Source organism: Palaemon carinicauda, unplaced genomic scaffold (genome assembly GCF_036898095.1).
Source record: "Palaemon carinicauda isolate YSFRI2023 unplaced genomic scaffold, ASM3689809v2 scaffold5, whole genome shotgun sequence".
NCBI lineage: Eukaryota > Metazoa > Arthropoda > Malacostraca > Decapoda > Palaemonidae > Palaemon > Palaemon carinicauda.
In genome coordinates this window covers 408,733-421,925 of record NW_027171761.1, presented here as the reverse complement: position 1 = coordinate 421,925, position 13,193 = coordinate 408,733, and the positions used below count along the sequence as shown (strand labels likewise).

Genomic DNA, 13,193 nt, shown 5'->3' with positions numbered 1-13,193 from the left:
TGAAATATGAAATGATTAATGAACTACAGGAATTGAATTATATGCAAAACCCTACATGAGAAGAGCAAAATTCAGTAATTAGGCAATAAAATAGCTGGAATACATAAATGGAGCCTGTAACTTGACTGCCTGTAAGTAAAAGCTTTAAAAGTACAGTACTGTAGATACTGAAGAAGCAGAAATTACAATAACTATAGAATAAATTCTAAGGCAGCTGCTGCAAATGGGCTAATTATTTGTAGGTGTAGTGTACAGCTGATAGACACATGTTAGACTGAACTGTGTATTTACTACCAACTTGTCCTCTAGTGTGAGTGCACATTCACATGTGGCTCTAGTACTCCTAAGTCTTTGAGTGGGCTTATCTGGGGCCAATTGCTGCTCCAACTTTGCTAAGTATGATTAATGGGTGGGCTGTTAACTAGCAAGTAGCACAATGCAAATTGTTAAGAAAGCTGACAAATATAGACCACAAAAGAGGAAACTAAATTTGATGAAAACAGAGTTCTTTATTTTTGTTTCATTATATTAGGTAAAGACATGTTACCTAAATGCATTTATGCTCTCTGAAAGATAACTAAGTGAATTGATTCTTAGTAGCTCCTTTCAAACAAGAAGGCTTTTGTAACAGGTATGGGACAATTGTGCCTGCAAACTGTGGAAGAAATTAGGAGAAAACTGTGGAGAGGTTTAATTGAAAGTATGTTGAATTAACGTTTCCTAGAGTTTTCTGGTGATGTAAAAAAAAAACCATTTAATCATAACCTAAATAGTGTAACTATTGTTTAATAGTTATTGAAATAAGTTTTTTAAATTTGAATATGGGACTACAGTGAATAGCCATAATTATTTTGGGCATGGAATCTTCATGTAGATCTAATTTATCTGCTAATTTAACATTCCCAGTTCAGTATGCTGATATCTGTTAGTATTTTAAAAGTTATAATTCTTTGTTTGAAAATGTATTATTGAAGTTAACAGCAGATTGGTGTTTGATTACAGTATAGAGTATGCATATAAAAAGGTACCTTGATCTAAGTTAGTAGAAGAAAAATTTGTCTTTATTGTTTTTACCTTTATAGGTTTGTTTCTTTAGAAGTTAATCTTACTAATTGTTTTTATTTCTTTAACAGATAATGCGTGAAGCAGATTGGGGACAAGATCCGCTAATCAGCTTAGATGAAAAAAATAACTTGGGAGGAAATGGCGGAGGTGCAAGTGGTGGAGGTGGAATGAACATCCCCCCTACTGGATTTGTTGGTTATCCGCAGCCGCCAATGGGTCCACAACCTTTTGGTTTTCCGGGAAGTGTAAGTGCTGGCAGTTTTATTGAAATAGATAAATCTTTTTATACGTAGATTTTAGACTAGATTTCTTATTGTTGTGGGAAGTTGAAGGACACAAGTTTTTGTGTATGTAGAGTTCTGTACTTGTAATCAGTATGTATGTTGTAGTGTAGATTAGAATTGTGCTGTTGGTAGGAGTAAAAATCTAGGGGAAACTGCACAAGTAACTATCATTCTTACATGGGGATCAAAATGATGTTGGTAGAAAAGATTGTTCATGATTATTTGATTAAAAGGTGTAAGTATAGATAAACTACTCTACTACTTGTAAATGGTGAACCTGGCTTCTCGAATAAGAAGCAAGTAAAGTAAAGGAAGGCTGAAATTTATAGGTTTGAGAAATGAATGGCATAAAGGCCATGACTTAAGTTGTCTCTCAATTTGCACCTTCCACAGAGTACAGTAGCTGTTAAATGACAGAGTTTGATCTTAATAAGAAGGCTAAGGAAGTAGTGAAAGAATACAGGGAAGCTGCTGTAAATTGTAATTTCTAAATAGTATTGTGTAGATGACATGAGGCCCCAATCAGAATAAGATTCGATTGTTAACTTATATTGAATAGGATTATTTTTTCTACTTTGCGATGGTTTTCAATACTTGTAATAATTGTGTCCCAAATTTTAATTAAGTTAATCCAAACAGAGATTTATATTTATTGGTTCCGTTACAAATACAAACCTTCGTTCTTTACATAGGAGAGAAGAGCAAAGCTAGAATACACAACAGTTAGAATTTTATAAGGAGGTATAAAGTTTCTTTCTTTCTCCACTGTGTCAGTGACTTTATTTTTCAGCAAGGATGCCTGTAGAAATGTCCTGGAGTTGTCGGAGAATAAGTGCAGCAACTTTCTAAGTTTCAGGGAGATGGATCCTTGCCTTTTGCATCCTATCTGCTGAGGACACTCATGCAGTCAGTGGAGGTCCTTGTTAATAGGAGAGTTTTGCTTCTCTTGCAAGAGAAGTCATCATTTATTTTCCCTTGAAGGTCCAGAGAAGAAGCTCAAAGTCAGTTACTCAACCTTCTGAAACCTCCAAAGGAGACTCATCTCCTAAGCGAACTTCCTTCGGGAAACGCGATTCTACGAACAATCCAGGAAGCAGACAGCCCTACTCACCTTCACCTGACCGCATACATGCACACCCACAGGCACCACCCAAGTGGAGAAGAGTACCTTTTTCTGATTGCCCCAGCTCAGGGTGGTCCAACTATTGGCCTGCGGGCCAAAAGGGACCTGCCAATTGATTACTGTAATTGTAACCCACAATCATTTGCATTAGTTTTCTACCTCAGGCTATGCGTTTATTAGATTCCATGAAAGGAAAGACTATAGCTTGAAGTTGATTATCAATTTCAGCTGAGTTGATGAGGATTATATCCTTTATTGTTGAATTAGAAGTAAAGTACATTAGCACTAGTCTTTCTTGGAGTGGTCAACCTTGGTTTGGGAAGTTGTGGCCAGTATGTTCTTGTCATCATTAACTTTTGGCTCAGCTTCACCCTCTTCATAGACCATTATTCCATTCATACACTTTGTTCAGCTAAAGGGGTATCCAAATCCTCACTTTGTCCCTCTTGCTGGTCTCATTAACATAATACTGGGTAGAAGAGACTCTTCAGCTATGGTAAACAGCTCTTCTTGGAGAAGGACACTCCAAAATCAAACCATTGTTCTCTAGTTTTGGGTAGTGTCATAGCCTCTGTTCCATGGTCTTCCACAGTCTTGGGTTAGAGCTCTCTTGCTTGAGGATACACTCTGGCACACTACTCTATCTAATTTCTCTTCCTCTTGTTTTGTTAAAGTTTTTATATTTTATATAGGAAATATTTATTTTAATGTTGTTATTGTTCTCAAAATATTTTATTTTTCCTCATTTCCTTTCCTCATGGGGCTGATTTCCTGTTGGGCTCCTGGGCTTATAGCATCCTGCTTTTCTAACTAGGGTTGTAGCTTAGCAAGTTATAATAATAATACTAATCTTGGTGTCTCCAACTTAGTTTTTCCAACACAAATACAAACCATCATCCATTACTATAGGAGAATGTATAACGTCGAAGCTGGAACACAGCAGTTAAAACTTTAACGAGGTATAAACAACCTTCGGGTAGTTTACCTGTCAGTGGCAGGTAGGCAACCACCTCCCCTCTTGCTCACTGTAACCTCACTTGGATTCTAGCCATCAGAGAGGACAGTTGTGATGTCCTTGCTTAGAAAACTTTGGCAATTTCTGCTTTGAACTTTTACATCATATATTCTTTTGAAGCTTGTTTGTTCGTGTGTTTGTCTTCCCCTCTACTCGTCATACGGACGTACCTCGGGGTGCCGTCCAAGACTTGCGGCACCTCCATTAGTTGAGGTTGATCCTCACAGGCTGTGTTGGACTTGCAGAGGCCACATGTGTGCCGAGGCCTCTCCATCCAGGGAGCGTAGGGAGTAGCAATCCTTCCAGTGGGTGTTGTTTGGCAGGAGAAACAAAAGGAAATCCAAGAAAGATTGTTCCCTTTTGGGGTTGTCCTCAAACTTGTAGTAGTTCAGGTCCATTTTTTCTTCCCCATAAAAACTTCCTTGAGACTCTTCTCTAGTGGCCTCCTCATGGCGATCTTCACCTCATTCCGGTCGAGACTCGCCTTCATGCTCCAACCGTGCTTTGTCATCATGCTACAGTCGCTCCTTGCCTTCATGCTCCAATCACGCTCTAGGAGTATTTTGCCTTGCCCTTTTACTCTGCTTCTAGGCGCTCATCCCACCGTAATCTCTATCGGGATCGCTCCTCTTTAGAGGATGCTGAGCACTTCCCATCTTTTTATCATGGATGCCCTCCTAGCTCTTGTGCTAGGTGCTCTTCTGACTTGTGTCAGGATTCTGACTAGCTTCTTTCGGACAAATGAATTCGCCGCGCCTTGTTAGGGAATGCAAGGACACTTCTCTCCAAAGGTAAATTTCCTTTGTGCCCTGCTTCTCCAGATGACATCACGACTGTGCAGCCTTCGAAGACCTCGTTAGTGGTGGTGGATCTTTCCTTTGTTTGCGCCATCCGACTACAAGACTCAGAGGATTTTATCGATTCCCCCTTAAAATTCTCTATGATGGAAATAAGCTCCCGGTGGGGTTCTAGGAATAGAATTCAGTTACTCCCCCAAGAGGGGACAACAGGATCTGCACTCAATCCAAGTGAGGTTACAGAGCTGGAGGGGAGGTGTCTGCCTTTGGTCACTGACAGGTGAACTACCTACCAGTTGTTTTATACTGCCTTGAAGTTTTAACTGGCTTTTTCCAGCTTTGCTGTTATCCATTCTCATATAGTAAAGGACTTGGGTTAGTATACTTAGGGAAAATATAAATTATCTTAAAAATTTGTCATGTTTAGAGAAAATATTTGTCGGCTTTTCTTAAATTGAAAGAGTCCAGTCCCTGAAGATTTTTTTGTCTTAATCTGATAATAACATGACATTCTAGTATATTGCCTATCTTTCCTGTTGGTTTCATCCTTTAAACCCCTCATCACAATGGATGGCTTTAAGATTGAGTAATTCTTTTCCATTTAAGAGCAATGTTTTTGTTTCATTTTCATGTGATGAAAGTTTGATAATGCTCTACTTCATGAGTTTTCAAACTCCTGAAATTTCAGTTTATATATTTAACCTCTTAGGAATATGTTTAGAACCTTAACAAGTTTATAACAAGCAGAAACTTTGAGCAAATGTCCAGAAAACTGTCTGGAAAAACATTCTAAAAGTCCTCAAGAATCCACATTGGAGCTTTAGAGAAATGCTGCGAGGGACACATCTAGGCAGGCAAACTGAGCAGGAAGTCTCAGGTAGATGGTCCTGAGATTCAAGATGATATCCAAGATGGCTACTGGCCTGAGATTTTCTCATATTTCAGGCTTAAAATGTCACAAAAATGCAAGTAACAATTCAAAATACTTTAAAAATGTTTAGGGCAGGGAACCAATTTTCAGTAATATCTTAGATTTGATGAAATTCTTATTCAGTTATACAAAGATATGAGCAATTTTCTCCATGTCTGTGGCAATACTAATGAACATTAAGCATATGATTAGAATATTCATGGATTGTTTGAAGTACATGAACGAAAAATAATTATGAAAAAATAATTTTCAAACTTATGATAAATATTTACATGATGACATATGCTTGCCATCAGTCATCCTCATCATCATTTTCCGAAGAAACAAAGAGTTAATTCTTTGGTTTCAACTGCAGTGTACAGCAAGGGGGGCATTGTTGCTGAATTGTTGGAGGCTTGACCAGTGCACTTTATAAACAGGATAGAACAGTGCATCTCCATCTTCCTGCAGCCACATAGTGTTCCACAGCCATTTGCTCTGCAGCCACAAGCGATTGTGTTGAGCAGAGTGTCTGGCGCAATGGAGCATTCATTATCAACTGGTGTCAAGATGCCCTTTAGTGTCCATCCCCATATTGTAGGCTGCTTCCCCATTCATTCCTGAATAGTGAGATGTGTTCTATAGAAATGTTGCTTGGCTGCAGCACTTGTTGGAGGCAAAATTGCCAACTGGAAGGTAGAGGAAGGTCATGTTCTTTTGTTTGCCTTGTCTAAAGAAATGTAGCGGAAATCGTCTAGTGATGCACAACAGGATGCACCATAGAGCTTCAGGGGAAAGCTTTCACCTACTTTGTCTTGCTGATGAGTGCTCTCTGCATTGATGAATACGCTGAGTAGGTCATCCTCCTTATTGTTATGCACCAGATTGCATGCCTTTTAATTCCCTTGTCGATACAGAGCAGATAACGGTGTCGCATCTAGTTATGGCATGCATCACTATCAGATATTTACTTGTGTCACCAGTGCTTGCTTAAAATGCCATAAACTCTGTACAGTAGTATGTTATGGAGTTCTTGCAGCATCACATGTACAAGTCCATGTTTGTTGCTGTTAGAGTTACCAGCATTACCAGCAGGTCAGTGTCAGTTCCGGCAGCAGTCACCAATTTGCCAGATGCTGCCAAAGAAAGAATAATTGACACTCAATTCACCTGCATCAGCTTGCACCTGCTTCACCTAGATGCCAGCTTTATTCAGCAAGCCAGAGAAATGCTCATTGTGGTTATTTGCCAGAAATGCTGCCTGAGTTGTAGTATGCATGGTCTGGTCAAATTGGAGTTCGTTGAATGTTGACTTTTTTTCCATGCATAGTTGCTGTACATCCTTGGTGGAGATGATTTTATAGCCATCAAAAAGAGTAATAGTGCTTCAGTATGTAGTCAATGCAGCACTGGCAGTTAGTAGTCTGTGTCCAGACTACTGACTGCTGCAGATGACCTCCATCTATAACAAATTGGCAGTTGATTGGAATCTTGGGTTGTACAGAAGCAAAGGACTTGAGGAGAGTACCTAGGGCACTCTTTGTTGGTTTCATCATGGCACCATCATGAGATGGGGATGGAGTTTGAACAGCCAGCTCATAGGACATGAACTGCTCTATGTGTGAACTTGTCTTGAGGACACAAGTGATCCTGTTGAAGAAGAAAGTGGGACTTGCCTCTTGGTTTGCCCCCTGGTATTGATACTGTTCTTATTCCTTATAATCTTGACTTTGTCACAACAATGCAGTGCGATTACTGCGAACTGTTTCCCTGTTATTTTAGGTGCTACAGCTTGACCAGTCTACTCGGCATTGTCACAGTTGTCAACCACAACACCAGGGAAAATAGATACTAGCTGATCAGGGTGGTAATCTGCAGATGGTGGATGTGCCTGCAGCCACTAAAGGAAGGCATCGTAGTTTATCTTGTTTGTAGCTTGAGTGGATGAACGGACATCATTGTGTTTTTCAGCGGTAGCAGTATGCACAACAGTGAACTTCTCCAAAGGAACACAGTGAGACATGCACCCATTTGTTTAAGGACCTGTCTGTTATCCCTCTACCATGGGTAATCCTTCCAAAGGTTTCCTGCATCTTCGTCAGGAACAGCTCGATTGTCTGGTTGGAGAAGTTGTCAGACCACAACTTATTGTCTCGGCAAATGGTGACATATCCCTTTGCAGAGAATGTGTACTCATTGGGTCTCATAACTTTAGCAATGGAGTTCATCTGCAGCAGCTATAATGTGGAAGATCTTGCAAACAGAAGATGACCTGCTGCATGGAAATATGGGATCATCTTCTGAAGTTTCATGTTGCCATTCCTTTCAGCTTTGGTGAAATTGAAAATGAGCAACACTTGTGAATATACTGCACCCATATCTTCCCCATTCTGCTGTGTGGCAGCTTGATCTATCTTCATCTGTCCCAGCATCATCCTCATCTTATTTCACTGTATCATGGTACATACTGACCAGATATTCCTTGTTAGGTCTGGCTCTCCTCGTCTGACTTGTCAAGAAGTACTGAACATAGATGAGGGCCATTAAGGTGAGAATATGAGCGCACACTCATCGAGAGAAAGCATGACCATTTGAACACATGAACTACAAAATCTTTGTCATACAATTGATCCCATAGGTCTGCCAACCTGCTCCCTGTTATGGTCTACCCAATTCTGCCTAGGTAAGACATCAGAAGGTGGAAGCCATCAAGTTGCACTGCCACTTTGTTAAAGTATTGAGGCATCAACTTTCAGAAGCCTTTGTATATGGAGGCTGATCAAATGTTTCTGGTAGATCTTGAGGTTGTTCTTGTCACTTTGTGTCTGTGCAAAGCAAAGTGCAGTGTAGATAGTGCTGGGGTTGCTTAGTTCCAGTTTGATGAATGGAAGAGTCAAACCTGAAGGTTTGGAAATAATCCCTTGTCAGAATAATTTTCATGAAGCCACACCAAGGCAGACACTGTGTCAAGTTCAATGTGTACCCAAGCATCCCAATTGAATTAAAACCTGATGCTTGTAGTCTATGAGTGTCGGAGATATGCAGAGGCACTTCTATAACTGACTGCAAAGCAGGAATTGTAAGTTTGCTGTATGTTCATGGGTTTTTGCCTAATAAGGCCAACTGCTTCACCCACCTGTTGAGATACTACTGCTAGAGTGTTATTGGGTCCTTTGACTGGCCAGACAGCACAGCATTGGATCCCTCTCTCTGGTTACGACTCTTTTTGTCTTTGCCTACACATACACCAAATAATCTGGCCTATTCCTTCCACATTCTCCTGTCCTCATACACCTGACAACACTGAGATTACCAAACAATTCTTCTTTGCTCAAGGGGTTAACTACTGCACTATACAGTTATAATGTCTACTTTCCTCTTGATAAGGGTAGAAGAGACTGTTTAGCATAGCTCTTCAAGGAGAAGGGTACTCCAAAATCTTTGGTAGTGCCATAGCCTCTGTACCACTGTCTTGGGTTAGAGTTCTCTGGCTTGAGTGTACACTCGGGCACGCTGTTCTATCTTGTCTCTCTTCCTCTTGTTAATTTGAAGTTTTTATAGTTTATATATGAAAAATCTTATTTAATGTTGTTACTGTTCTTAAAATATTTTATTTTGATTATGTATTACTTCTGTTGTAGTTTATTTCCTTACAAGAGTGTATTCCAAGACAATATTGAACTGGGGTAGCACTTAATCTGCATTTGGTGTGTTTCTGAAGTCTAAAATTGCTTGATAAGGATCTTTCCCACTTTCAGTAGCTTTTATGTTGAGTGCTCTGATATTTTAACAACAGATCATACCATGCCATTATATTGCGCATAAGTGGGACTACTAGTTCTGTGTCGTTCAAAGTCATAATCTACTGCAAATTGAATGAACTCATCACTTGTGACTTGTGGTTTATTATCGCTAATCAGCACTGACGTAAACCCATATCTGGCAAAGTGAGCTTTAGGTTTCTAATCACATAAGTTGACAAGGTATTATCAAGGTAATCAATCTCCCAAAAATTACTAAAATAATCAACTATTACAAGATAATTATGGTTTTTAATACTTATTAAGTCAATGCCAACCTTCTTTCATGGTCGATCTGGTATTTATTTCATGACTCAAAACTCTCCTATTGCTGAGAGCTATGGTATGTATTACATATATTACATGCTGAGACATACTGTTTAATATGAGAATTCATTCCTGGCCAATCAATACTTAACTTGGCTCTATGTAAACAAGCTTCTATACCAATGTGAGATGATTATTTTTTTTTTAATTAATCTTGAAAGGTTGATGGAAAAACAATTCTATTATTCTTAAAAATCAATCTACCTTTAACAGAAAATTCATCCTTTGTGTGGCTATATGCTTTAACAATTACAGGAATTTGATCAGTTTCATCTTGCCACCCTTTCAAAATCATTGCTTTTAAAGCTTTCAAACCCAAACTCAATTTCTTTAGGATCAACTAAAGGTAAAAAATGCTCTTGAAAGAGTGTCACCACTATTCATCTATGAGCCTTTCTCATGTACAATTTCAACATCATACTGCAGAATGTTCAGTAACAAACTCTGTAGTCTTTTAGGACCACTACACAATGATTTCAATATAATACTGTACTAGAAAAAGGTTTATGATCACTCTCGACCATTATTTTATGACTATGCACATACTGGTGAAATTTTTAAGACTGACTGCAATGGCTAATGCTTCCTTTGCTCAGTTTCTGTTATGGCACAACTAACATAGGCAATGTACTTACCACATTGTAACAATACAGAACCGAAACCATTTTGATATGCATCACATTGTACAACAAGTTATTAGTTAGTATCGTAGTGCAGGAGTTTTAGTTATCAAACTGTTTAAAGCTTTAAAGGATTGTTCCTGCTCCTTAGACCACCTCCACTTAACATCTTGATGCAGTAACCTTCTCCTAGGTTCCGTTACATTGGATAAAATTCTACTCAAATAGTTAACCATACCTGAAAGCCTTTTTACACCTGTTGCATCAATTGGTGCTTCCATGTTTACAATAGCTTCAATCTTTCTAGGATCAGCCGTCAAACCTTTATTAGTAATCTTATGACCAAGAAAAGTTACTTCTCATTTGCTAAGTAGTGCTTTACGTTTATTATGTTTTATACCCTTAACCTGTCATCTTTCAAGAATTTTACACAAATTAACATTGTGGTTTCTAAGTACTTCATCAACAGTGTCACCTACACTATCAGCATACATATGACTCCATTTAAATTCTCAAGGTTTACATGTAATTGTTTCTGAAAAATTTCACTAATAATTAACCTAAATAGCAACCTCAACCATCAATATCTACCAATAGGTGTTCAAAATGTTTTGAGATCGTTTGACTTTATCTAGAACACAGCGCCAGTACCTGCTCTTCAAATCAAAAGAATAAAATTCTTTTGCCTGTGACAGTATGGTTAAAACATCAATAACAGGAATATAGTGATGTTCCCTTTTTAAGTGCTTTGTTTAAAGCTTGTGGATCAATACAGATTCTCAAGTCACCTGACTTTTTCTCAGCTACAACTACACAACTCGCTCAGTCTTTTGGCTCATCAACTATTTCTCTTGAGTTTTTCCACATACTTTATAATTAAGATTGATAGCTACTCTACAATTAGAGATTAGAAGAGGATCGGCCGATTTACAGTTAAATAAACAACATTATTAAATGTACAAACTTTGTCATCACAAAAATATCATCGGTAACAGAAATGTTTTCATAATTCACAGTAATCAGACCCATCTGTTCTCATATACGTTTACTTAGTAGCTGTGAATATTTGCCATCAACTAAAAAAAACTCAAAAGAATATTTTTTTTCGATTATTACAGTTTCTTACCATTAGTCTAATTTATATTTTGGTTTGACTGTCGACCGAGTCCATACTATACCTCTTAAAGTATAGTAGTATCACAACAGGATAAAATTATATTAGAGACAAGTTGAAGTGGAATAACATTCACACTAGCACCACAATCTACCTGAAGTTTTATAATTTTACCATCCACTTCAAAATCATGATTAATTGATTTGTCATATTTAAAGGATACTTCCATCAAAGATTGAGTTTCAGAATCATTGGATTCTTAAGAGTAAATATTACTAGCAGTATTGTTACACCTAAAACCATCATTATTTACATAATCAATTTTGTGGTTTTTGCATTGAAGTGATTCAATTTGTTCTACTGGAATATCTTTATCCAATGGCCGGACACTTCTTTTTTCCATTCACGCTTTTCACCACAAAATTTGCATACACATAACTTGCTTTTAAGCGTCATAGATTCATAATTATGGATTGCACTAAGTTGTGAATCGGATTTGCGATCATGAGGTTTCGCTTTCCACAGTCTTCTTCACTTAAGCAATTCCTTCACTAGGTCTAACCAAACTTAAGTTTTCTATCTTGTAAGCTTCCGTTTGTTGCTTGCTAGCCTGATAATCAAGATAGACATCGAGCGTTTTCTACAAAGTCAAATTATCAACCTTGAAGTTTTGCTATAATCTGTTGTCTGCACTTCCAAAAATAACCTGGTCCCACAACTGATTATTGCTCTGGTTATCATAGTTAGTCTTTAATCAAAATTTTAAGCCCAGTCATGTACTCGTCCAAAGTTTCGTCTGTTTTCTGAACACACCACCTAAACCTGTATCTGAACACTACTATACAGTGAACCCTCGTTTATCGCGGTAGATAGGTTCCAGTCGCGGCCGCGATAGGTGAAAATCCGCGAAGTAGTGACACCATATTTACCTATTTATTCAACATGTATATTCAGACTTTTAAAACCTTCCCTTGTACGTAGTACTGTTAACAAACTACCCTTTAATGTACAGAACACTTAATGCATGTACTACAGTACCCTAAACTAAAACAGGCACAAATATTAAAGGTGATTTTATATCATGCATTTCCTAAACATGCTACAAAACACGATAAAAAATGGCAACCAATGTTTTGTTTACATTTATCTCTGATCATAATGTAGAAACAAACTGGAGGTAGAGCTTTGCTTATTACCCAGACATATTTCCCATACTTTAGATATATAGATATATATATATATATATATATATATATATATGTGTGTGTGTGTATATATATATATATATATATATATATATATATATATATATATATATATATTTATATGTATACACATATACATACCTACATATATACATAAATACATGCATACATATATATATATATATATATATATATATATTACTGTATATATATGGGTTATGGAAAAAATCCGCGAAGTGGTGAATCCGCGATGGTCGAACCGCGAAGTAGCGAGGGTTCACTGTAGTTCATTCTTACGAGGCACAAAATACTCATTGAAGTTGGCTAACATGCTATCTAGGTCATAATCAGAGTTAGTAGTACATGTAGCTGGTACCGGAAATTCAATAGAGTTATAGATCTGGAGGAATTCATTACCCTCTATATTCTGTAACATAGCAACCTTCATCTCCTCTGCCTTATCATCCTTTTCTGAAGCAAGCAGATGTATTGAAATGTCTGCTTAAAAGATTTCCATTCTCTTTCATTATCACCCCCTAGAGTTAAGTATAAACTTTTCTAGGGCTACTGTAACATTGGCTAATGACAATATGCTGGCTCAGAGTAACTCAGGGTGGCGGCTAGCCTAACTTCTGTACAGCTTATTTCGAACATTTCAAAATGATAGACTTAGCTCTGGCTATCCTGTGAAGATTCCTTATATTTTGACATCATCCCACTGATGGACACCATGTTGTAAATGCTGGTTGGATTATGAAGAGGATGCAGTAGGATTAACATTAGGATTGATTGAACAAGGCAGAGCGATGAAAATGCAACAATAACAACAATGGACAGAAACATCTGTCGGTGGCATCATGAAATATTTGGTAACGTTCATTACATATGAAAATATATTTACTATCATAATAGTGTCAGTTGCCCCTTTGTCTG

General features: G+C 37.7%; 1 protein-coding gene across 2 annotated transcripts in view; it reads left to right on the top strand.

Moving 5' to 3' along the window:
• Positions 1 to 13,193, top strand: part of LOC137637031 (IST1 homolog) — a 189,267-nt gene that overhangs the window by 98,856 nt on the left and 77,218 nt on the right. For both annotated transcript variants that reach the window (XM_068369343.1, XM_068369342.1), the window contains exon 5: positions 1,134 to 1,310. In XM_068369343.1, coding sequence (XP_068225444.1) covers positions 1,134 to 1,310 — 177 coding nt within the window. The remainder of the gene's footprint in view (positions 1 to 1,133; positions 1,311 to 13,193) is intronic.